The following is a 27,047-nucleotide window of genomic DNA, read 5'->3' as shown; positions in this document are numbered from 1 at the left end:
AGTCGTAATAAATCTGAATCTATCACTAAACCACCAAATTGACAAGAACTCACTTTTCCGAACACCTTAAGTGTCTAAATGAGGATCATTTATTAATTGTCAAGAGTAAGAAAAGCAACATACACACACAAACTGAAAAGCTTCTTGGTCCTAATTCACGAAAATTTTCCTAAAGAAGGGATACATTTTAAATTTTACTTAAAACTTTTTTTAAGGGCGGAAGGATAAAGCAGAGGCCCACATGGCCACCATTAATGTTTATTTTGCAAGAGTTTTTGTTACCCTTTAGTTTTCAGACACATTTGTTGATTTAGATTAAAAACATTTTCAAAGAAAATGAGTTCATTAAATTCTTACTTGGCATATTCTGTGCTGTTATATGGAATAGTTGAAACACTCTGTCCAATATAATTAACTGAGAGTGGAAGAACGAAGTGACATTTTGGTGAGTCACATGCTTGAAATGCGACCTAAGTTGGGGAAAAAAAAATGAAAATAATAAATTGTTTGAGGATGTCCATTAATGATTCTTACCACCAAAAAGTTATCAGTTATAATCAATAAGGATTACAAATAAAAAATTTAATACATGTACAATAAGCAGTGGTGCCCCCCTCTCTATTGCAGAAAACCCCCCTCCAAATGAGAAAAATACCCCTCAACAACCTCCCTAAAAATTTCAATGATGCAGTCTGTGCCATGACATCCCCCCCCCCCCAGGTGGGCACCCCTGCAGTAAAATACTGATGTAATGGGCACCATATAAAGTTTTAAAAAAAATGATTAAATCAATAAATTTATATTGAAACACATCTTCCCCGTTGGAACTTTCAATGCAATTCATCTCTTAGAGAGCTAATTTCATAAAATGTTAAATGACAACTCCTCCCTCCAAAAGAAAAATATATGCATGCTCAAATATGTTTTTAAAAAAATCTTTTTAATTTAACAATTTTCTTCCATTTTGCTCTGACTTTTCAGGGTATACTTGCATTAATTTTATGACTTTTTTTCTCAATGCAATATTCTGAAAGAAATATGATTCCAGTTTATTAATATTAATAAACCTTTCATTACTTATGGTTGTCACAAAAATTCAAGAATGAAATTGCCCAATCTTTTCAAGTTTTCCAGATTTTTTAAAAAAAATCCATGTTAACGGAAGTTGACATCCATTATTTAATATTAATACAGTATATTTTTACTGTAAAAAAACTACTTCATCAACCAAAAAGTTATTCTAAAAATCAGAAATACAGTCTGACCACCAATGATATGGAAAGGCAAACATCTGGTTTAAAGGTGAAAATGGATGCATTTTTCTGTGCTCAGTGGTGGTACATTGTTTATTAAAGATGTGCGCTTTTGCCTCTTAATTATTTAGACACAGTTTTCTAAAAATGACAATTGTGCACAGTAATATTTTTTTTTAATCTAAACTAAATTTGATCTATATTCTCAACACAAAAATTAATTTATTTTTCCACAACATAATTTTGAGCTTGCCATTTTGCTTTTATATTTCTGGGCAAAATGAAAACATTTAATTTTCTTTTTTGTTGTTTCCATAGAATTATTTTTTCTCCCCCTCATTTTCAACAACATAGAATGTAATAAATTAATAAGGCCCAAGGAACATTATAAAACACCTGAATCAAAATCCCATTGCCATTTTCCCTTCTGCCCAGTTAGATTCCTTCAGATGGAATTGTCCTAATTAGGCTGCTTGCTAGATTACACGTTTTTTGGGATCAGACTGTAGTTGTTATAACAATTTGAGTTAAGTTGCAGCAAACTTAAAATTTAATTGCATTGATTACTTAGTAAATGTTATAGGATTTTACAAATGCTTTGAAAAATCATCAATTTCCAAACAATATCTCTTTTTTTTTCATTCGTGCAGTTGTGTTGTGCAAAAAAATACTTCATTTGCTTTGCAAACTTTTATTTCATTCAAAACTCTGTCTTAACTCTTTTTTTCACTCTTTTTACCACTTTGCAAACTTTTTTATGCCAAGATGATATGTTCTTTTAATGATTCAAACTCACTACTGCCTGAATGAAACATATTGCAGTCAGTCATTCATACTACAAGATACTTTTGCGATTTTTTTTAACATCATGATCAACATCCTTGTTGATACATCATACACTTAGAAATGTAAAATTGCTAGTGAAAAAAATATCACCATTGTGATAAAACGCATCTTGTAACAAATCTTCCGTTCACAAGCAAGAATCCATAAAAATCAGTGTTCTGTATGTGTCAAAAATAAAAGCATCAACTAAATATTTACTACAGTAATGATTTAAATTTAAATTTTTAACACATAAGAATAGAGCAAGTTACATTAATCTTCCAAAATAGCTCCTTTTTTCTTTTTGTTAATTTAAGAGGTATTTTTTGTGAGCCTTTTGTTCTGAAAACAAATAAAGTGCAATGAAAGAGTGCTCTCTCCTTTATAATTTCTTTGGCACTGTCACTAGAATTTGCTTGACAAAAAATTATCATGGCTAATAGTATTTGCAATTACTAGCAAAATAAAAAGAAAAACAAAAACCACAAATCACTTACTTCTTCAGTACCACTTGGTATAACGCTTTTAGGAAGGGTATCTAAAAATGATTCAAGCCCCTTTAGAGCTTTAGACATGCCATTTGATGTTGAATTAATAGAACATCTGTTTAAAAAATAATTTAAAAAAGCATGACATTAGAAATCAAATAACACTAATACAAATAATCTCTACTGCTTGAGTTAGAGGGCAATCACAAGCTTTTAAGTTGAAAGGTAGAATGAGAGTAGAAGAAAAAAAGTAATAGAGATAAAGATCTCAGTTTGGAATGAATGAATATTCTTCCAGCTATACTTAATACAAGTAAAACATTGCAATACAATTATGATCCAAAGTTGATCGTCATTCTAAAATAGTTTAAAAAAAAAAAACTTAATTATTTAGCAAACTAATGAAAAAAATACTGAAACTTTTGGAAATTTTATGGGAAAAAAAATCATTCATTTATTATTAAAAAAATAATAATAAATAAAAAAAATTATAATTAAAAAAAAATATATTTTTCAAGCCATATAAATTAGAATAATTAAGATATTTAAATTTCAAGCATTTTATATTGAAGTCAAATATATTTGAATCTCTAATATCTGGACATTTTAAACCTGTGTTATATACACACATAACCAATGAAACTATTTGAAATTACTGCCAAAAATTAAAGAAATATCAACTGGGAAATCTAATAAATCAAATTGCAGTTAGAACATCAGAATTTCATTTCGGAAAAGGTAAAAGGGCATAGGATTTAAGGGGGAAAATAAAGTTTCACATAAGTTTAAAAAGTTAAAAACTTTAATTATTTAATTACATACATTGCAAATATATTTTAACCCCATCTTTGAAAAAAAAAAAAAGTATCCATAAAATTTTAAATCACTTAAAGATTAGCAAATAATACTGAAAATACCTACTTCAAAGATTGTTTCTGCAGTAAAACTTTTGAAAGATTTCTTAATTTGTTCATAATTTCACCATGGTCCTCCATTTCAGCTAATTTCTTCATGTAAGATATCTGAAAAGAAAAAAAAATGTTATCTCAGAAATATCTAAAGCAGCATCAAGTAGCATCAGCAAATAGTTTCAGCTTATTAATGTTACACATATTGAACAAAGAACAATATTGATGTATTTATAACCGAGTGCAATGCAAAGAAAAATCTAGTTAAAAATAAGGTCTTACTTGTGTCAAGCCAGATGTTTTTTCTCTTATTGCTGCAGGCAAGCTGATAATGCTACTAGCTTTGCGCATTGCATACATATGCCCTCTATGAGCAATACTTTGAGCAAGATCTGTAGCAGACAGACGTATCAACTGGGAAAGTCGATCATGGTCTTCTAAATGTAACCTAGGTTTGAACAAAAATAAACATTATACACAAAATTGTAATTTGTATAAGCAGTTTTTTTCTACAAAAACAATCCTTATATATACTTTGACATTGAAAACTGACCTATCCTATTTTGGTACTAAAATTAAGAGGTTTGGTGCTAACTAAACTCATTATTCAAATTGTACTGAACTTAGATTTGCACACTCACAAAATAAATAAATAAATAACAAGAGAATGTTGTTCTTTTTTATTCTAATTTTTAGAATAATTCTTACACTAAGTTCTGATTCTAAGGGCCAAATTTTCTTACAGGCTTTTAATTTCCTACCAATAAAAATGTCTAGTTTTTTAAAATGTCAGATGAATTTTATTCAAACTTTCTAAGTCAATCAGAAAGTTTTTAATTAAATGCATAAAAATAAAAAAAAAGTTAGGTTTACAGGTGTTCTTTGCTTTTGGAGGGACATTTTAGTTTTTTTTTTTTTTTTTTTTTTTTTTTTTTTTTTTTTTTTGAAAATGTTTCTTTAAATTCTTGAAGATGTACCAAGTATCATTTTTAAATGTGGGAAAGCTGGTTTCATGGTTCTTAAAACAAATAATTTTCACTATTTTTTTGAGCTTCTCTGTTTCTTTCTTTCTTCTTCACATCAGCAAAACATAAAAGGTTAGATTTTACTTTTGCAGCAAAAAAAAAAAAAAAAGTCAATTTTTTCAGCAACTGAATTTTTTTCAAATGTAGTTATGGCATTATTACTGAGCTGTAATTTTTTTTTCCTAAGTATTGGAAAAAGGAAATGAACTCAAAATAAAACTTTTTAAAATAAAGTCAGGTAAGTTAGGTTCATTTTACAATTCTGACGGAAACCTCTTACACAGTGTAAACATTTTATATTGTTTTGCATTACTATTCTAAAGAGAAACACTTATGTGCAAATGTTCAATATGAGTTCAGCTAGTTTTAACATTTTAGCAAAAATTGAACATGAGGGAAAACTTACTGTGTAAAAATGTCTTCCCACAATGAGAACATATCAGTAACATTCCTTTCAAGACAATAGGATGAAAACATCAAACCCTGAAAAAAGTAAGATTTTTAATTCTTTATATTTTTTTTATTAAGAATATAGAACAAACTTTAAGTTTTATAACTTAAAATGCAGTCAATAGCAAAATTTTTTAAAGATACTTAGTAACTTTCTTGGATAAAAATATAAATGAATGTTTCTTTTCTTATAAAGTAAGAACAATAGTTTCATAGTTAAATTTTTTTTCACTTTTTGCTTTCCTATAACAGAAAATCTAAATGTTAGAAATAAATAATCAAAATAGGGTTCAGTTGTTCCAAAAGAATTCGATTCTTAAAGCATCTACTGTACTACACACACACTATAACTCCCCTTAACTTATGTAGTTTTGTTGAATATGTAAACATTCTCAATCAACCAGAATGAAAATTGAGAAATCCCAGAATAAAATTCTTAGTAAAATCATTTTGCAAAATAAATAAATAAATAAATAAGAACAAAAAATTAATGCTTACATAATTTATTGCAGCTTGAAATAAGCCAGAAAAGTGAGGAAAAAAATATCATGAGTCAATGATATTTGATAGATTTCTCAGCATAATTTATCAATGGTCTATCAAATGCTCAAATAATCAATAATCTAAACTGTAGATCTAATAACTAAAATACTAATAATTATCAGACTAAGTGTAAAGAAGCAGCATTAAAAATATGAGAAAAATGTATAACTGACCATAATAATAGTCCATGAAAAATATTTTCGGTAGGAAGTAAAAAAAAAAATAAAAAAAAAATCTGGACATTTTTAAGTTTCAGAGAACAGTGGTCAAAAAAACTTGAAGCTATAAAAGGTAGTGATGCAGTAAGTTGCTGAGGTTTCAAGACAAGAGTTTTACAAATGTAAGAACTTTTTGAGCAGGTGGTTATACAGAACAGATAAGAATTAAAAATGGGACAAAATGGACCATTAATAGTTTCTATAAACACACAAGGTTTTTTTTTTTTTTTTTTTTTTTTTTAACCGAACACTAGATAGACTTAATCATCATTCAAGTAAACATTTGTTTTTTCTTCAGCAAGCAATCCGCGAGCAAAACCTGTATTTGAAAAGTAACTATTCATTTTTTTAAATAAAACAGCTTTTTATAAAGTAGCAGTCGCTACTTAATTTTATTTTGAATTTTATGCATAATTTATTTATTTACTTATTTACTTTCATTTGGAACATGTTTTAATGCTATCACAAATATAATTAATCATCTCTTAAATGCATTGTTTTAGTTGGATGGACCACATCATGATAATGAATGGGATATGTTCCCTCCCTATATTTAAAATGCTTCTTTACTTCAGTTATTCTAAATAAACTTAAAAAAAAGTTATTTAGACATAACCAATAATGCATACAAAAATGGAATAATTTTTCAATTTTAACTCAACATTACAATTCTGTTATACTGTAAGCATAATTTTTTTTTTTTTTTTGTCTTTTTTTTAATGTGTCAATTCATCATCTTGCCAACTCAGAGCAACAGAACAATTAAAGTATCCTGCTATTGATCTGAGGTGACAAAGCATGAATTTTTTTTTCTCCCATCCCCAAAACAATTATTCTTTAAAATTTTGCAAATGGATGCCATAAAACTAATGTGAGAACTTGCAGAAAAACTTGAAAGCTTACAGCCCACAGATTTTTTCATAGTACTATATACAGAGTGCATGAAAAAAAAAAATTTTTTTTTTAAAGATCAAGATACAATAAATGACAGAGAATTCATGTGCACTATAAACAAATGCTTGAACAAATGTATACAATAGCCCATGTCAAACTTTTCAAAGCCAGATTTAAACAATCATTTTTTTGAAATTGTTTCTCTGATGATGAATAATCCATACCAGGTTATTATGCCAAATGTATGGAACACAAAAGTATCAGTTGTCAGTGACAGTCTCAAAAAATCACTCATTTTTACCTAAGAAAGAGAAAACATACTTTATCAAATTGAAAACTATCTTCAGGATCTTCAGATATATGCACAGACACACCAAATGAACCAGTTTTCAGTGTAATTTCTTGATCCAGTTCTTTGTAATTTCTTTTCCCGGCTCCCATTCTGTTAAAGTAAAAATGATTTAACTCATTTGGAGGGACAGAAATTTTATGAAAAACTAGGTATTTATGTGCATGATGAAAACTTCAACTGACATACATTGGAGCTAATATCAAAATCAAAAGCTCCTCAAATAATGGGATGCATAAAATTTAAATATAAAGAAATATCACTTTTATAAAGATGAGAAAACTATGTAGTACAGAAACACAATGATTAGTCATGACAGGTTTTTTAAAAATTGAACAATGAACATAATTCTGAAATAATAATTTACTTAATTTCCTGCATTGTAAATGATATACAGGGGTGGGCGTCCCCAACACGGTAATTTTTTCCATGCAGTATTGAAACCATGGGTTACAAGACTTTATATAAATAACTCTTTTACTTATTTTTTAAGCTAATTAATCATCTACATCATAAAAATCATGTCAATATGTATCGTGTTGAATCGAAACTGTGTTAAACAAGACTTAGAAATAATGTGGATTAAGGCATGTGTACCATGTTATGTTGAAACCAAGTGTAAGGAGCAAATTTTATAATCTCTTAAATTTCAGCTCAATAGAACATACAAACAAAAACTGGAAACCAAAACATACAACGGCCCACTGATCCAAAATTAAAGTTGGTATAAATGATACAACTTAATTATTTTACATATCTCAAATTAAAACTATTATGAACAACAAGAAAAAACATCATCAAATTTCTTGACTAAGAACAAACGGTATTCTATCAGAAAAACAATCTAAGCATTTCTATAGCAATAAAGTTTGTCTGAGCAACAACAACGAAACAAAATATAAAATAATATAAATGAAATTATTCTATTTATTTTGTTTTGACTACATTTTTTTATTTATAGTAGACAGCTCAATTGTTTTACAACAGCTCAATTGTGTGTCAAATTCAGGAAGAAAGTCAATGAATTCCTGCAGCAATACTGCAATAGGCAATGCACGATGTCAGTAGAAGGTTTGATGAGTATGTACAGCAGGGATAGTGGCAGGGGGGCAAGTGGGCTCATACAAAATTTTCTGAAATCATTGATAAAAATCATTTAAATTTTTTTAAAAATAATTTTTCAATTTTAGAATGTGTAGTCAGCCCAAAACTATTAATCCAACCATGGATAAATGGACTGTAACATTAATTTCAATAATAAAATGAATTTTGACAATAACTGATTTGGCAAAATATGCAGCAAACAATTGGTTGTTTCTTTTTTATTAGTTGCCATGTCAATATTAGCTAGATAATTTTTGAGGCAATATATATATTAAGAAAAAATGTTTATGCATTCTCAATTTTTCAAGTTCAACATAATTTCAGTTCCTTATTTTTTGCTCCCCAAGGATAACAGCAGCATTTAACTATTTTTACATGCCTGCATTATGTTTCTTGTTAAGGTCATGTAGTTCTGCTCTTATAAGAACATCAGCTGTAGTCTCATTTTACTTAAATCTTTCTTAAAGAAACTCTTACCCATGTGGGACAGTAATACATAAGATAATTACAGTAAACTCCCGATTATCCGCGGATTAGGGTGGCACGCTAAAGGCTGATAAGTGAAACTGCGGATAATTCAAATAATAGGTAAAATATATACTTAGTGTATGCAATAGATAAAAAATATTAATGACACTCACACACTCATTCAAATTATAACTAAAAAACCATTGCTACATTGCATTTACTAACATTGAATATAAAAAATATATGTAAAATCTAAAAGCGAACAACAACACACAATCACAAGTTTCAAAAAAAAAAAAAAAAAAACATGTGAAAGGAGCTGGGGATAATCCGACCGCCGATAATCGGGATTTTACAGTATAACCAAAAATAAAATTTAAGTGCAAAAATACTTCACTTTTTGTTACACATTTAATGACACTTATAACAACCTCTTTTCAATGAGCTGTTACATTTTGGTTCAAAAGCATACTTTTCCATGATTATTTCTGCTTTTCTTAAACTCTTTGGGATGTGCAGTTAAAAAGAGAATTGATTTGAAACATCTGAGCAATTTTCTGTTCATAATTAAAAGTAAGTTTTATAAAAAAACATTAAGCATTCCACAAATCTAGCAGATTGGTACACATACTACAATAAATTTATTTAAAGAATTGACTAATGTTTGCATTATCTTCTCAATCATAAAAAAAATCAGCAATAAAAATTATGAAAATACATAAATACAATACTAGTACAACAATCATGGAAAATATTCAATATACAAAAATCAGAATAAAAACTTACTGAGTTATTATTGAAGAAAATAATGGTAAAAGCATAATATCATCATTTGATACAGGAGCATCCACAAATGCATTAAAATAAACGACTTCATTAGTTGGTTGTTCACATGTTTGGACGCTTATATCCTCTAAAGAAATAATCAAGTTTACTTCCAATAATCAAACAGTATTTTTGAAATGACAATACTAAATTTTTTAGTCTCATGGCATTCAAAAGAATATTTAAAATATAACTTTCTTTAAAAATTAACATTAATGTAATCAACAAAAACATTCATTTTTAGATGCTACATTCATGTTCCGGTAGTACAGGTATACATCAAAATTCAGGTTGAAAATAAGAATTTTAAATCTAAATAATCATTGATTAACATCAATAAAATAATTTTCATATTGAATTTACTCCACTTTGATTCACTTAATCAATCCATCATTCAATGTTAAGTTTATTGAGAAATGCATTTTCATTTTTGCAAATAACTTGTTTTCTATTTCCTGAAACAAAAAAAGTCGAAACTATCTTCATAATAACGAAATTATTTTTCACAACTAAATTTTTCTCTCTAATGACTCTGACTCAATCCCCTGCATGAGCCAAACCACATCCCCAGTACTATATGGCATCAGAGTAATCCTAAGGTTTCATGCTAAAATACAGGTAGCTGGGAACAAAAGTTATTTGAGACCTGAGAATTCCACTTATTTAGTATAAAATGATTTACCCCAAATTTAAATACAAATAAATTGATTCTGTTCTCACATAGAAAGAGATTTTATTTCATTTGACGGAAGGCAAGTCTTACATTCCAGGCATCTAATGATAACAGCAATTGGTCATGCAAACAAGGCTGCTAATATTTTTCAATAAATCAGAACTTATTGCAATATACTATGAATATTAGCAAAATCAAATGAGGAAAATAAAATATTTCGAAAGATATAGACTAATACAATGGAAACACTTGCAAGCAAAGGGATGTAGGTGCCAAAATTGAAAATTAACTAGAGAGATAACTAGTACCAGTTGTAGGAGAAACTTTCCCCTGTTTTGGGACAAGAGATAGTACTAGTAGCCATGGCAGATGCTGGGAAACATAGATAACTAATTTTTTTTTTCACAATTAAAATCTTCCTATGTTTGAACCTATGGTACAAGCTTTGAGCGTGTTCCATTCAAAACTTTAAAAAGTCCACTTTCATTCATTTGCTTGTCACTTTCTCAATTTTACTTCTTCACCTTTAAATACAACAAAACACATCCAGATTAAAGTACGGAAAAGTCTTACTCATTTTTATAAATTGCAGAGGTGTTTTCTCTGATGTTCTTTTGACGTCATTAATATGGAGAGTAGGCAAACACGAAGCATCCGAGATCTTTTGATGTTCTTCAAGTTCTAACCCTAAAAATAGACATGAGCTTACATGCTATATCTTTGAACCTGAGAAATACTAAATAATATTTAGTTTAAAAAGACCAACAAACCTACAAAGATAAAGAGATAGAGATATACTAGACCCCTATAAGAATAGAGATTATAAAGATAGAGATTTGGGAGATGAGACCTTTTCTTTCTCCAGTTGAACATTTATATTTTAAACTAATAAGAAATCTAAGTATGAGCTTTCAGATTCACATGAAAAACTTATTCATTAAAAACATGCTTAAAATGGAGCATGATATTAAATGAATACTTTTTGAAATAAATGATTAAACTTTGGACATAAATTAAGCCAAAACAAAAAAATTACAATTAGAAACTTTTATGCAAAACGTTATTGCTATTTATTTTTATAAAATAGTAACTATTTGTGAAAACTGATTTGGTGATTCCAGTTGTTTCAGAAAATAAGCTTGAAAAGTATAAGTATATATTAAAAAGTTTGCAAATCAGATGATAACAAATAATAGATTTTTACGAAATTTTAAAGTTAAAATTTTGATATATTTGACAATTTGAAGATATGAAACTGCATTTAGCAAAAGATAATGTAATTATTTCATAGTTCAGACAAATTATACCAATTATCATGCTACTGGTACATTACTTTCAAATTTTACTTGCATTTCAATCAAATCAGTATGTTTAACATTTTGAAATTGTCATTGTACAATATAAACTATAATATTTTAAAATTTTTATTTTTTATTAACGCACTGAAAATGCTTTTACTAACATTAATTACGGGTGGCATCATGTTTAATTATTATTAGAAATTTAGAAGCTACATATTGAAGGTACAATAAGAGACAATACATTTTAAATTACCATTTTTATAAATCTGCTCTTTTTCAGCATCAGATAAAGTGGCCAATTTCTGTTCTAATAAATCTTTTTCTTGTTTTTGAATTTCTATTTCAAAATTGTCTTTTGGTGTCATGATGAGTGTTAACTTGTGATTGTTACTCTGAAAAGTTAAAACTCAGTATAATTCACAATAAAAGTGCAAGAAACATATTTTACAGCAAGCATCTGAAGCAAAAAAAAAAATAATAATAATAATAAAGAGAAAAAGAAGAAGTCTAAAAAAGTTTTAAAGAAAGGGATGATAACAGACTTGAAAAATAATTGGCAGCACTAACATTATTGGTCTTATTATCTACACTTGAAGACAAAAACATGCTACAGACAAACCTTGTTAATGCTATCTCTCTCAACACAAAGTTTCGCTTTACACAAAATAAATGCCTTTCTCAGTCAGATAAAGCTAAAAATTAGTGAAAAAACAAATGGTTAAGATGAAGATGATTTGGCCGAAATTCCGCTTAACACATTTTTTCTAGGTCAAACAAATGAATAAATTTATAAAATAAAAAGAAAGGAAATAAAGAATAGAAAAAAAATATATCTTTATGAACTTCGGAAGGCTGAAAGTTCTGCACTTCAACGCAAACAAGTGACAAGTTATGCTCTGTTAGTTTCTGCTCATCAAACGTGATGCAGGAAATTTATTTTTCAATTCTCATAAATTTTGTTTAGTGCTGTGGTTTATTAGACCTAATATAAGTTTCAAACTTAAAATACAAATATATACGCTTGTACATGCATTTCTTCTTAAATATACTTTTGTCCCTATACTTATTGTATTACATAAACAAATTTTTTGAACGCTAACTCAAAATCGGGTAAACGTTTAAATCGGTTTGACTTGAAATTCAGTAAATACAGTTGGCTCTCTGTTTAACAACACTCTATTTAACGACTTTCTCTATTTAACGACAGCTAGTCACGGTCCCAGATGGTCCACTGTAGTGTTAAAAGCATTATATTTAAAGACGTTTTCTACTTAAGGACGATTTTTTGTGGTCCCTTGAAAGTCGTTAAACAGAGCCAACTGTATGAAAAAATTTGACCTCTCCATTGAGTTTGCATTAACAAGGTTTGATTGCAATGATTTTAAATATTTTAGTTTAATGCACTGATTAAAAACATTTTGAAATAATATTTTTTTAATAAGAAAGGAAGAAATAAATAAATAAAGAAAAATACCTAAATATTAATAGACATAAGCAAATGAGAAAACAAACTCAAAAAGTACATATTTTAACTAGAAAAGTGTTACATGTTATTATAGAAAGTAAATCTAAATGCTGACCATCAAAGCAAACATCAGTTTTTCTTCACTAATAGCACTCACTGCAAATGCCCTTAAAATGAGTAAAAATATGACAACGTGTATACGTTTACAAATAAAAGCATCTAAAAAGAGTTTTAAAACTCTGCAAACAGCTGTTTCGGGGTCACAAAATCAAACTTCTTCTTCAGTGCAAAAAAAGAACAATGGAACACAAAGTACAACAACGAACAAGTAAACCAGAAAAAATAAGACATGGATGGAAAAAATACGACATATAGTGAAAGCGGCCGGAACTGGAAATGTTACGTCAGCAGAAAACAGCAAGGACATCTGTACATAAGAAAAACGTCATAAACTGAAATTTTTTTATTAAAGGAAAGATTTCCAAACAGTAGGGGGACAAATCATTCACCAATTTTGTGGATTTTTTTCAGATGCAGTAAGATTCCCAAAAATCTAAATTGTACGTAAAAGAAAAATCATGGATAATTTTGGCAGAAGAAAAAATTGAAGGTATGGTCCCAGGACCAACAATGTTGGCCGATGGAGGAACATTTAAAATCCTGTTCTTTGACATAATTTTCATGCTCTTTTATATGGAATTTGAGAGCATGTCTAGATTGACCTAAGTAAGTTTGACTACTTTTTTTTTACATATGTCCTTAAAATATTTTATGTTTTATGGTGGATCATTCTACTTTAGAAAGGTCTCTTAATAGTTTAAGGGTAATTTTATGAGTTCAAAATAAACACAAACTAATGTGATCGGTTGTGGGGTGGAGGGTGGGGGACCTTCTCCAGATCTTAAAATAAGTCAAATGATTCAAATGACATGTTTTTTCTTTTGAAGAAGGGGAAAAAGTGATAAAAAATTATTGTAAGTTACAAATAACTTTAATTTCATTTCTTTTATTGAATATACAACATAATGTTGATGGTCTGACAGAGTGATATACAGTGGAGCACCGCATATATAAATTACTCGTTTTTCAAATTGGTCCTTGCAGAGTCTAATACACATTAACGTTTACCTATTATACGTTTTTTTCATTTATACACTCTTTTTAAACAGTCCCTTCAAAAATGTATAAATGGTGCTTCACTGTACTTTTACTTTAATTTCATTTACAAAACTGAAAATCAAAATAAATTGATTTACTTTAAAATACTGAGCAACTTTATCTTGAAGGTAATGGGGGTTATCACTCAACTGCTTCATAAACCACTTTACATGATCATTAACCTTAAAGCCTGATATGGGATGACCATTATGATTCCACAGTGCATTTAATCCCTAAAGAAAAGTAAAAGAAAATTACGTCAAATTTTATATGATACATTGAAAATAAATTCAACAGAGTTAAAGAGAATGTCTTGTATAAATTCAGAATAAAATAAAATGTAAATAAATAAAATAAATACACAAATTAAATCTTTTTTTTCATTAAGCATTAAGAACTCTATGTATACCTGAATCGAGCGTCGGCAGTTTTCTTCGAAATTGTGCTTATTCTTCTTTTAGTCACTAAGAGTTCCACATGATTAATAGGATTAAGACCCGCAAGGATCTCAGGATCTCACTAAAATGAGATCCTTGTGCAAAAATCGGGCAACAACATCAAAGAGGTCTTTATTGTGTGACAGTCATGAAATGTCACTTAAAAGTCATCAACAGGCTGTGGCAACTTAAAAATATTAGCCCTTGGCAACATCACAAAGTGACATTTCAGTGACCTCTTTACAACACTACAAAGTGACTGGTCACGAAATTGTTGAAGACACGCCGCAGTACAGCTACAGGAAACAAGTGTCTCACAGCAAGCATTCTGCCACATTGTGACTGTGACCATTGTGACTCACTGAGATGTCCCTGTAACTTTGCCCTGTGTACAAGTAACATACAACAAAGGAGATTGATTTGACATTAATCTTTCATTGAATGGGAATTTTTAATAATGTAATTTTGATGTGCATTTGTTTAATAATATCAGAGCTTTGTAGTAAGATAAAATTTTACCATAGCACAATTGAGGCCAAAATTCGAAGTTCTATGCTTAGTAGCAATTTCTACATTATGAAGAACACCTTTTATTCTTTCTTCCGGAAATCCTGTTCTAAAGAATAGAAAAATATAAATAACTAAATGTACATAAACATGTATAAACGCACAAACAGTCATATAGTTTATAATTTTGCACATAATATACATTATAACTTAAAATTCATTTGCAATTTGTTTATGTTTTATTTCAATTTCGATTTATTCAAATTAAGTACCATTCTAAGTGTTTTGTATTTAAAGGATTGAATTGGAATGGAAGCTCAGAAAGAGAAATGTATTAATATACAGTCGAACCTCGTTATCATGTTACCCTTGGGACTGTCTACAGTGTTTGGACATGACCAAAGCAACATCTTAACCAAAATATATAATTAAGCAATATTTAATAATAAATTCCATTTAATAAGGCTATTAAAAAATTGATGTTATTGATTTGATTCCATTAACATAGTTTGAATTATTGGCACACAAGGCTAAAATCATTAGTGGAAAAAAACTTCACTGTAAAATGTTTTCCTATAAGGATTTGCGTACTTTTTTAAAAACAATTTAAACAACCCTACCTTCTAGGAAGTTATTTTTAACTAATTCATCACTTTTGACCACAATCTGATAAAATTTTAACAGCTCTCCTTTTGACCATGGAAGAACACTTACTAATTCTTTTCTATTGTTTTATGTTCTGTGTTCCTCGTTAATCAAAGGAGCCCAATGTTGTCCTTTTCTCTCATGGCAGTAACTTGTAATGACCAACCACAGCTGAGGGTTGCTGGTCATCCTCTCATCTAGTTTCTTTCCTAGACCCATTATTAAATTCACCTACTTTGCATTCCTTTCTATTGTCCCTCATGTCTAAAATCTGTTGCTTTCAGAGCTTAAGTACACTTTATCGTTCTTGAGATGGCATGTATTGATTATTATAGCATAAGTCTCTTATCCCTTGCTAGAAATTCCAACAAATAATCTTTTCCATATATTTTCACTATTTTACTGAAAATATTTTAGCTGTAAGAAAAATTCCATGCTGTCTAAACTGCACAAAGTGTCGTTGTTACCAGAGTTTCGGGACTTATGATGAGGAAAACGGCTTAAGATCCAGAGTGTTATGACAACAAGGTTTGACTGTACATTTCTTAGCTTTGAAAGATTTCCTCTTTTTTAAAGGATTTTTCTTTATTGTTGAACATGTAATATGGAATCATTTACATATTTTTTTCATAACACAACTTAAAACAACTTAGTTAAAAAAAATTAATTTGAATTTTGACATCTTGAATTCAAATTATGTTTTTCGCAATCACGTGTGTGTGTGTGTGTCTGTGTGCAAGCATGAGTGTGTGGGTATGAATGCATGTGTGTGTGTAGGATAGAGACGCAACCTGGAGACAGTTTTCGCTTAGCTAGATCAGCAGAATCAGGGGGGGGGGGCGGTCGACGGCGGTGCTACAGAGGAAGGTGGGGGGAAAATAAAATCATAGGACGCCAAAAACAATCAAATGAGAACAATAAGCAATGCGATTGCTCAAACAAAATGAACACATACATAATATTGTTTTGTTTTTGAAAATCTTTAGTGAAAATGTTATTTGTGTGATTTTTTCAGCAATCGTTATGTCACAGGAATGCTAGATTAGTAAAATTGTGAAACACTGAATACATAATCAAAGGGGGAAAAAATACTCACTTACTTAACCACATTGTCAAAGGTAGAATCAATAACTTCTTTTACCATGTTGATATCTTTTTCAGCAATTTCTCTCACACCAACAGAAAAGAAGCTTTGCTTTATTGAGCCGTCAAAACTATATTAAGATGAGTTAGATTATTAGACATTTGAAAGAAAAGTAATCATAAAATGTGTCAATAAAAGCATTTTAAATTAATTTTTCTTCTTAGCAACTACAATGCATTAATCTTTTCATGTGTTTTACTTTGTACAATAGATAAAATTGGGATTTTTTCATATTTTTGACAAAATTTCTATTTACTTCAGGACAAATATTTACTAATTCCAAAGTCATTCATTTCTGCTTTATTTAAGCTTAAAAACTCCACTTTTTTGAGCAGGCAGAAATTGAATATTTGCCCCTATTTGAACATAAGCTTCCAAAGAGGTCAAATAAGTTATTGGATGAAATACACCAACCAGCTCAGTCATTCCATCCGAGGACTGCAGTTTTGTGCTTATGTATTTCTGCCTTAGCCCTGGCTATAGAGCGGTAACTTACTGAAAAAAAGTTATTGGATATTCATTACATCGCATTTCAATAATTTTGCATAATATTCTTGGACAATTATTCTCCTTTCCTTTCATTTTTCATTTCAAGATGGTAACATACAAGTACAAGCGTAATTTTTTGAAATTTTCTTTACTTTTTAAAATAACAAATATTGTATTCAAATACATGCATACATAAACAAAAGTAAAAACATAGCGCATTTTTTTTTTTTTTTGCATCTCGAAATGAAATAAATTAATCCATCTCTAAAAGAGACTGACTGAATAAATAAATAAAAATAAAAAAAAAAGAAACTCAATGTGGTAAAATAAAGTAACATATTGTGTTCAAATAACGGCAAAATGCTTTTAAATACTTAAAGGAAAAGTAGAATTCGAGTTTAGTTCCACAATGATGTGCGTAGTACAGTTAAACTGTGCAATAACATCTTACGTAGGCCTAGAATATTTAAGACACGTTGTAACGTTATGAGAGACATAATTGCTGTTTATGAATGAATGAAGGGACAAACATTTCTTGACGTTATAAGAGAAGTCACCATGATGTCACAATAACTAAGTTTAATTGTAGTATTTACAGGTGATGTATTATACCAAGAAAAAAAATTGGGCAAAGCTTAAATTTTGTATTTGAATGCGGAATGCAAACTGCAGAACCATTAAAGAATTGCAGAAAACGCATGCTAAAAAGAAATTCTATTAGAAAATTAGCTCATAACATTTTAAACTTATTCCCAAAAATTATATTTCATAGTAAGCAAAATATTGACATCTAGATGCAATTTTTTTTTTAAATCTTAAAATTAGCTTAAAAAAAAAAAAAAAAACTGAACCTTTGGAAACACAGGAAATATACAGTGTAGCAATGAACTGGTAAAATAAAATGGAATACATGCATACCAGTGACGGCGATTCTGGGGAGCAAGGGGTGGGGGGGGGGGGGGGCAAACGCCCCACTTTTTATAGTTCATTTATTTATTTTTCGATTTAAAAGCCCAAACTAGAAATTATATTTAAAAAAAAAAAAAACAGAAATGTCGAAATTTTCAGATCGTAACTATTTGTTTGACTTTGTATTTTTGCTTAGGAAAAATTATTTAGCACAAGCAGTAACTTTTAGTTTATATATTCATTGTTTAGATATTAGTAAATCAATGGTTTTACTTAAACCAGGAATGGCTATTGAGCAGTAATTTACTGAATAAGCCACACTTATTTAGTCATACTTGTTTAGTGAAATTATTACCAACTGTTTGTAACATCTTAAAAAATACTTTGGGGTAAGTATTGTAAGTCTAATTTATGTTGAAGTATTTCTTAGGGGAAAGTTATTGTGTACATAATTCATCAATACCTTAAGAAAAACGTGAGTTAAGCTGTTAGATTTGCATCAATTACCACTCAAAACCAGCCTTAACAAAATTTTGTGCTTCCCCTCCCCCCTCATTTTTCAGTCCCAATTGCCGCCTCTGATGTATATGTACATACATGGAAGAATTCATTACAAGACTTTTTACCCAGTACAAGGGCTGTAATCAGGTCCAATCCCTGACTCTAGTAGTTGCTGATAAAATGGCGAATTTGGTCCATCAGTCAGTAGATTTCCAAGTATACTAAGAGTGAAATTTTCATATGTATCTGTAATGCTAGAAACATAAAAATAAAAATAAAGCATATTAAAAAATTTATAATTTGTTGTAAACAGCAACATAAAGTTTGGCGAGAACTTGAACACAGTAGATACAGCAAAATTCATGGGGCATGAGATAGCGTGGCCTCTTGCACAGTTTGGACCTATATCTGAGTGATTTCTTCTTATGGGATCACATCAACAGCAGAACCTTCAGAAAATCCCTCGAGTCACTGTGAAACTTGAAATTAACAATCAGAAGGGAGATTGATGTCATTTTTGTCCTAACGCACTCCAATAAGTTATAGAAAGTTTCTGAAATGGTGTTATAATAATATAATCGGGGACGGCAGCCATTTTGAGCATCCTGTATATATGTCATTCATATTTTTATCCAATAAAATATGTTTTATGTTCTTGCAGACTTTCTTTTTTCACACCGATTGTTTACTTTTTGTCATGGGGTAGAACACTACTTTCTTTTTGTGTTCCCTGTGACGCCATATGTTCTCCATTCAAGTAGTGCTTCTAATATCTCAAGCCTTTTGATGCTGTCAGTTCTCGTTATTCACGATCCCTTTCCACAATTCTATACTTTTATTGTTTATGTGCCCTTTTGCTTATTTGTTTGCTCTTTTTAAAAGGAAGATGATAATGAAGACACAAAATTCATTATACTCTTGATTCACAGTTGATGAAGCTCTTAGTTCTGTAAAGTATTTTCTAACATTTTTTTCAGGGCTTTAACCCACAAATGACGATTTTCTTTTTAACTTTAGAATAATCTACGCACATTAAGAAGTTAATATTAAAAAATCATCAATTTCCTTCAATAAGAAAGTTTTTCAAGTATTATTAGAAAAAGCCTGTATTTAAAAAAAAAAAAAACCTTTGTAAGAATTTGTACGTTTTAACTATACATTCAATAATTTAACCTTTATTTTAAAAAATAGCAGCGTCAAATAGGCATTGCACAGCCCATTCAAAAATAAAAGTTATGCCAAGTGATGTGTTTTCAACTATGCTTTTTTTTTTCTTATTTAACATGTGTCAAGCGACACCTGTTAAATAAGAGAAAAAAACATAGTTCAAAATTCCCGCCAGAATAATGGCGAGTTCCTAAAATCCCGTTAAAATTTGGTCAGTTTCAAAAAATTTTTTATGAATAAATTCTCTAAAAGTCTCCATTAGAATAACGACGTCAGTTCCACAAAATCTACATCAGCATGAATCAATTCTTAAACAAAGTTAAAGGCAAATTTAAAAGTCCCTATTGGATGCACGTGAATAGTAAAAGTCTTCAGTACTATCAAAATCTCTAATCATTTTCTACTGAATAGAACAAAAAAATTAGTATATCGCAGAAAAATAACTAAAAGAGGAAAAAATTTTAAGACTCCCGATAACAGGAAAGGTGTCAAATCAAAAGCAAGATTTTTATTCGCTCAAAGTCGAGAAAAAAATGGCAACAGAATTTTCTTCTCATTGGTTTTATTGCCTAAATAAAACTGAGCTTGTGGCAGACTATAAATTTTGAATTTAAAATTGATTTTACCTTACATAAAAATACTTATAACTTTTCTTTCGGTGATTTTAGGGCCTTGGAGGTTTCAAGTTCAGGAGAAAAAAATCTTCTAAAGATTTATTTTTTGTTGAGCAGTTAAGACGAGAAAAGGTAACAAACAAACAAAGTCACTTTCACATTTATAATATTAGAAAGGATATTATTAGCATTATGTCATTAACATGTCAAGCCAGCTATAATTTGTGTTTCATATTAAAACAAGATTTAAAAAAAAAAAAAGATAAGAGTTATATTTTAATCGAATTTCTTTAAGATATAACAAGAAGCTCATTTTTTCTTGTAAGGCAATTTCACAATACTAAAGTATTGAAACTGTATCGATTACAACACATAAGTCAACTTAAAAAAAAAAAACTCACATAAAGCAGGAAAACACTTTACATACCTATTTAGTAGATAACTATTACTGATAATAGTCTGTTTTTCGGGAACAGCTGCCATTGGATCAAACCTGTTGTGTATATGTAATTCCCTCTAATGAAATAAAACGAAAAGTTGATTCAAATAATCACATACCAAACACTAAATATCGAGTTCATGTAAATGTTTAAATAGTTTTGTAAAATGTGATTATTTCATCAAAAATAATTTTTTTTGTTACAAAGTCATTCATAAAGATAATTTATTTTTAAAACTGCTTTTTAATTAGTTGAATATTTATAGAATTAATAAACAATAGCAATTAATATGCACAAGAACAAAAGCTAAAATTAAAAAAAATTACTTTTACGTATTACATTTCGACTATTGTTGAGTTAAATTACAAAGCATAAAATTCCTCTTTCGCCTATGATATGATGCTAGAAATAATAAGATGGCCATTTCTACATCAAAATACAGAAATTAAGACAAAATACAACATGAAAACTACAGAGACAAAAACGCACCACTTATTTTCTTGGAAACCTAACAAAGTCTCCATGTGGTGCGGCCTGGATCACATTAAATCCCCACTTTTCACCCTCTATGTGTGTTTAACCAGACATCAACAAGGAGGTTGAGTTCCTTGTGAATATTATTACTTGAGAAGGGCATGTATCTGGTCAGGGGCTTGGGGCTGGTAAATTAAGCAGACAATAGGTGTCCCTGGACCAGATCTTGTAACTGAATCTATGGTGTCTAGAGTTGTAAGTGGCTTTGAACAGTTTCATTGAGGATTGTTGTGGCATTGGGGCATCTCGTAAAGGGGCGTACTCTGTTTTCACATAGGTTCATCCTATTGTGTACAACCTATTGCCTTTCAATTCCATATTACACTGCATCTTAACATTTTCTCATCAATTCACTTCAGTCCCTAACACCGTTTTGGTTTTATTCTTTGAAAATAATTAATATTTTACTTCTTTAAAAAATACAGGGCCTGTATAATAAGTAATGAGATTAATTTTTTCCTGATGTGATTGTACCTCACAAGTGCACAGAAACTGGTTTGGTTGGTGGTGGGGGTTACTAGTGGGACTCACTCCGCTTCGCAGTTGCCTGGGAGTCTTTGCTCAGGCCCATCATGATTATAGTGTACATCGGTTGCAAACGTCAGTTCCAGCTCCAAAATGCAGAGAATATTTGAGCAGCGTTACACGATTATTTTTTGCGTGGAACTTCGTAAATCGTTCTCAGAGACTTTAGAGATGTGCTAGAAGGTGTTCCCAGATAATATCCTGTTAAAGGCACATGTGTTTCCATGGCACAAGTATTTCAAAGATGGCCCGCATGGCGTCGAGGATGAATCTCAAACAGGGTGTCCCTCAACCAGCAGAACATACACAAATGGAACGTGCGCATGTTGTGCTAAATTCGGATCACTGGTTAAGTGTGAGTATAAATGCAGATGAAATTGTACTAGGTAAAATGACAGTTTACAGCATCATCGCTAAATGCTATAAACACCTTCTTCATCATCCAAGACTTCCTGGTCCATAATGGTATCCCTATGCTTCCGCAGCCTGCCAACAGACATTATTTAACTCCAGCAGACTTCTTTCTATTCCCGAAGATGAAAACATCACAAAAAAGGGCATCACTATGGAACTCTGGATGCCGTGAAAGGGCTAGTGCAAGACTTTTAAAGGACATTCTGGAAGCAGGCTACAAAGTAACCTTCAAAGCTTAGAAGACTTGCTGGGGTAAGTGTGTGTTAAGTCAAGGGTCTTTTTTTAAAGAATTTTAGGTGTGAGTATTAATATCTGCAATAAATTCTTAGAACACAGCTTAGTCTCATTACTTTTTATACAGACCCTGTATCTTAATTTTTTTTCAATTGTTTAATTTTTTTTAAAAATATAACTTTTCAGAAATTTTAATTAAAAATAATAATTATAAGAAAAATTCAAATTTTAAGATAATAATATGAATGTAATTTCATCCATCAGTCAAAACAGAGCAACATTTAATGTAAGGATCATTATTGAAATAAAATATAGCATGACATTTATACTTTTTTCACTTACCGGACTAGACCAAAGGATTTCATCAGGAACTTCTGTGTCAACTTTAAGTTTGCTGAAGTTTTGAAGAACATTTGATTCAATCTGCTCTAAATGAACATGTAAGGGCATATTTCCATAAGTTAAAAACCTGCATTCAATAAGAATCCATTAGCTAGAATTGATACATTGGGATTGATTTTATGCCAAACACGTATGAAATGTACATAATACACTTTTGAAATTGTAAGGAAAGAATGATTATAGTGCAGCTCAGGATTGTTGGCGCTTGTCCTAGGACAAGTCCACTTAAAAACCAGTTGAAAACAAGAGAACGATGATCAAGTGTTTGCAAAACAAGTTTTTACTTGCAGCTTTGTTGTTTGACTACAATAAAAAATAAATTTCAATTCAAAACTTAAAACAAACTTCAGGTTAAAGTATACATTGTTGGAGCCCTGATTTGTCTGTTGCCCTTCTCACATCTTATGAATTCAATTTTTTTGATTCTTCCACCATGGACCAATAATGGTGAGGAGCACTAAACTTGATGCAAGAAATGTAGACAAAGATTTTGGAAAAGAAGGTACCAAATACTTGCCTACTATTGCTTGGATGATAATGATCGGCATGGAATTTCTTAAGGTCTTCCCATTTTAACGATGGAATGACTAGAGGATCACCTCCACTTTCATAGGAATATGTATTACTTGGAAACAATGCATTTAGAAGATGACGAATGTAAAACTGGTTTGGATCAGACTGAAATTCAAGAACAAAGATTTCGAGCTGCAGGAATCAAACATGTTAAGAAGCACATACAAAGTACTAAACAACAATGAAATTCTCTTTTAAATATGAGTGATAAAATATGTATGAAATTTGAAGTGATAAACACAAATATGACATTAATACAAAAAAGAATAAAGAAAAAGGAAACTGGTTCAAGTGTTTTTGTTATGTTGAGGTATTACTTTACATGGTAGAGGGAAACAAACACAGCAATCAATGTACTGTAAATCTTGTTCAATATCAAAAAACTTTTAAAGAAATTAATATTAGAGTATTAAGTAAAAGTTAACCAATTTATATAAGTGACAATTTCTAAGAGTGAAAGAAAAGGAATGTTAGTATACTATCCAGGACAGGTAAATGGTAGTATCTACAAGTTTGTTCTTTTTCATTTTTTTCTTTTGTATTTTTGTCATTTATCTAACTTTTTTTTACTGTACAAACCACAGACAGCTCATACAAAGGACACTGCCCTCATTCAGTGGGCAAAACGGTTTTTGATCATTTCAACAGCAACCATTCCTGATTAGAAAACTGATAACATTAAAGGATTCAATGATCACATTAAGAGATAAGTTTAACACACAAATGAATAGAGAAAATCAGGCCCGAGTGATTTTGATAGCAATAAGCAACTGATAACATCACATTAAGCGATGATTTCTGTATATTATTTCGAAAAACAATAACACCTTTGGATTTTGAAATATTTTACAAATTATGCACTTAAAATATAGACTAAAATTTTTAAAATTTTATTAGAATATCATATTTATGTTTCAAATACGTTTCACACATTATTTAATCGTACATTCATTTTTACTTACAAAAACACCTTTCATCTCATTAAAAACAACACCTTTAAAAATGATGGGTGAGTTTTTATCATGAACATCTTTATGCTCCAATCTCCATCCTTCCTGCCTTTAAAAAGAAACAATGTAAGAAATTTAGTTGTTATAATATGCCAATAAAAACACAATGTAACATAAGTTAACAATTAAACAGAAAATTAACATTACTCCGAAGGAAAAACCAACCATTTTGATAGTTGTAATGAGAGAAAATAAGATTAAAAAATGTAAAGATAGTAAAGTAAGTGATACTGACAATTATAATGTTTACAGAAACAGAAAATTTACATTTTTTTCTAACATCACAGCTGCCAACATTGAAAGTTGAAAATCAGGCAGACTTAGTATGAATAAATTTAGCTACAAAAGATGGAGTGCAGAAGGGACTTCTTTACTAATTATAAAGCTGAAAGTCTCTCTGTCTGGATGTCCAGATTTCTCTCTTTCAGGATCATTGTGACGTGCATAGCGCCTAGACCGTTTGGCCGATTTTCATGAAATTTGACACAAAATTTGTAGCATGAGGGTGTGAACCTCAAAGGGATTTTTTAAAAATTCGATTTTGTTCTCTTTTTATTCAAATTTTAAGAACATTTTCCCGAGCAAATTATCATATTGTGGACAAACAAACTACCAAATTCTCATAACATGGAACGGTAACAAGGGCGAGCAAATTGGTCAGAAATTCACCATCCATGATTTGTAAATATACAGGGGAACCAAATGACCTTTTAATTTTCTACTATGGGCGAAGCGTGAGGTTACCACTAGTTTAAAATGTAAGTAAGGATTTCTTAAATTTTACAAGCACATTATAACGTTAAAGATACCCAATTTAATGATTTCCTCAATTTAATGATACATTTCACTGGTCCGCATTTGATTGCATTGAATGTCTATGTTCCTCAATTTAACGATATCCCTGATATAACAATTTAAAGATAACTTTTTCCGGACCCTTGACAATTGTTAAATCGAGGTTACACTGTATAAGACCTGAAATTCCAAAAATGAAACTACTATTTTTACTTTTTGAAGTTGAAAAGAAGTTTTAAAAGGGGCCTTAGCTTTTTTTTTCTTATAAATAAATAGTATAAGTGATTTTCTCTTATTAAATAAGTAATTATAAACAGCAGGTAAACATTTAGACAGTTCAAAGAAAAATTGGTTAAGATTTTACAGCATTTTCGGGGAAAAAAAGCTTTAAAAGGAAATAAAAATAAACATGTTTCAAAAATGATTGGGTTTTTGCACTCGTGCATAAAAAGATTTCAGTTTATATGATTGTATTTGTGCTTTTTTGTAGGAATTTTTCTTAAAATTTACTGAAAATTCCCCTTTTGGGGAATTTTGCCATTTTGATGAAAATTCAGGAGATATTTACACTACAACCTTGTTTATCCAGACTGGGATTTTAACTGGGACCAAAGACAATCCAAATAACTGAAAATCCAGATAATACAGATAGTATCAAGAGCGTGCACAGGGAGGGAGAAGGGATATACCTGTTGGCCTGGGCCTGAGCCTGAAGGGGCCCGAGATTTTTAAAATGAGGGGTGAAAGGACGTAAGAGTAGATAATATGGAGGGGGCCAATAAAAGTCATTTGTGATAAGCCCAAAAATTTCTGTGCATGTCTCCTGGTAGCATGGCTAATAAGCAAAACAAATCTTAAATAAGAAGAATTACTGTTCATTACAATGAAAAACCATATTCTTTAGCAAAATTACATGGAATTGTCAAAAATACATTAAAAAAATATCAAAACAATTTTTCATAATTTTTAACAAAGAATTGGTTTACTGTCCTCAGGTTTTAAAACTTGTTTCATTTGAATAAAGCAGGGTCAATTTTAACGGATTATAATTATAGTTCAGCTGCAGTGGTGTTTGTTATATTACCAAAACTTATTGTACAGGCTATGTATTTAATCAAAATAAAAAGCAAATGTTTGGCAGACTTTGCTTTTCTTGTTATTATAGACATTCTTGCTATTATAATTTAAAACTATTTATGTTAACACATTTTTTTTAAAGCTACAAATCTGATATCCCATAGGATTAGCCAAAAAAAAATTTTTTTTTTTTGAATATTCTTAATGTAATCTTATAAAGTTGCCAACCCATTTGAATGCTTGAATTTTTATGAATTTGACCACATCAAGTTCTTCAAAAGCATACAGTTTTAAATTATTCTATGGGAGTTAAAACAAGGTTTTGACCTACCCTCAGATAGGTTGATTTCCTTGATAAGGCTTTCTCCACCATGAGAGTGAAAAATTGGCAAGCCACGGCCAAAAAAAGAGAGGCCAGGAAGAAGATTCTTGAGAAGGCCATGGCCCACCCAGGGCTGTTGTGCCACTGAGGAAGAAAGGGGACAGATCTGATCTGGATAAACAAGGTTCTACTGCACTTTAAAGGGATTTCAGGAGAAGGTATTGAAATTTAGGAGCCTCCTGAATGAGTAAGGAGAGTTGGTAGCTATGTAGCATTATAAAGCACAATTTTTCAATTTTTGGGTTACAACCCCTAACAGGTTCCAAGCAATTTCCAGTGTAGCAAGAATTGGTGTACCAGA

General features: G+C 30.0%; 1 protein-coding gene across 1 annotated transcript in view; it reads right to left on the bottom strand.

Moving 5' to 3' along the window:
* The window catches only part of LOC129227295 (presequence protease, mitochondrial-like), a 57,863-nt gene that overhangs the window by 13,128 nt on the left and 17,688 nt on the right, over window positions 1–27,047 (bottom strand). Inside the window, exons 6-22 of the mRNA XM_054861833.1 lie at window positions 24,445–24,541; window positions 23,427–23,587; window positions 22,850–22,976; window positions 20,788–20,876; window positions 18,705–18,833; window positions 16,637–16,750; window positions 14,904–15,000; window positions 14,046–14,180; window positions 11,578–11,716; window positions 10,597–10,710; window positions 9,312–9,438; window positions 6,926–7,046; window positions 4,906–4,982; window positions 3,757–3,922; window positions 3,488–3,588; window positions 2,576–2,681; window positions 358–470 (exon numbers count right to left, since the gene is read on the bottom strand). Coding sequence (XP_054717808.1) covers window positions 358–470; window positions 2,576–2,681; window positions 3,488–3,588; window positions 3,757–3,922; window positions 4,906–4,982; window positions 6,926–7,046; window positions 9,312–9,438; window positions 10,597–10,710; window positions 11,578–11,716; window positions 14,046–14,180; window positions 14,904–15,000; window positions 16,637–16,750; window positions 18,705–18,833; window positions 20,788–20,876; window positions 22,850–22,976; window positions 23,427–23,587; window positions 24,445–24,541 — 2,013 coding nt within the window. The remainder of the gene's footprint in view (window positions 1–357; window positions 471–2,575; window positions 2,682–3,487; window positions 3,589–3,756; window positions 3,923–4,905; window positions 4,983–6,925; window positions 7,047–9,311; window positions 9,439–10,596; window positions 10,711–11,577; window positions 11,717–14,045; window positions 14,181–14,903; window positions 15,001–16,636; window positions 16,751–18,704; window positions 18,834–20,787; window positions 20,877–22,849; window positions 22,977–23,426; window positions 23,588–24,444; window positions 24,542–27,047) is intronic.

This window comes from Uloborus diversus, chromosome 8 (assembly GCF_026930045.1).
Source record: "Uloborus diversus isolate 005 chromosome 8, Udiv.v.3.1, whole genome shotgun sequence".
Classification (NCBI taxonomy): Eukaryota; Metazoa; Arthropoda; class Arachnida; order Araneae; family Uloboridae; genus Uloborus; species Uloborus diversus.
This window is presented reverse-complemented; position numbering and strand designations above follow the sequence as displayed.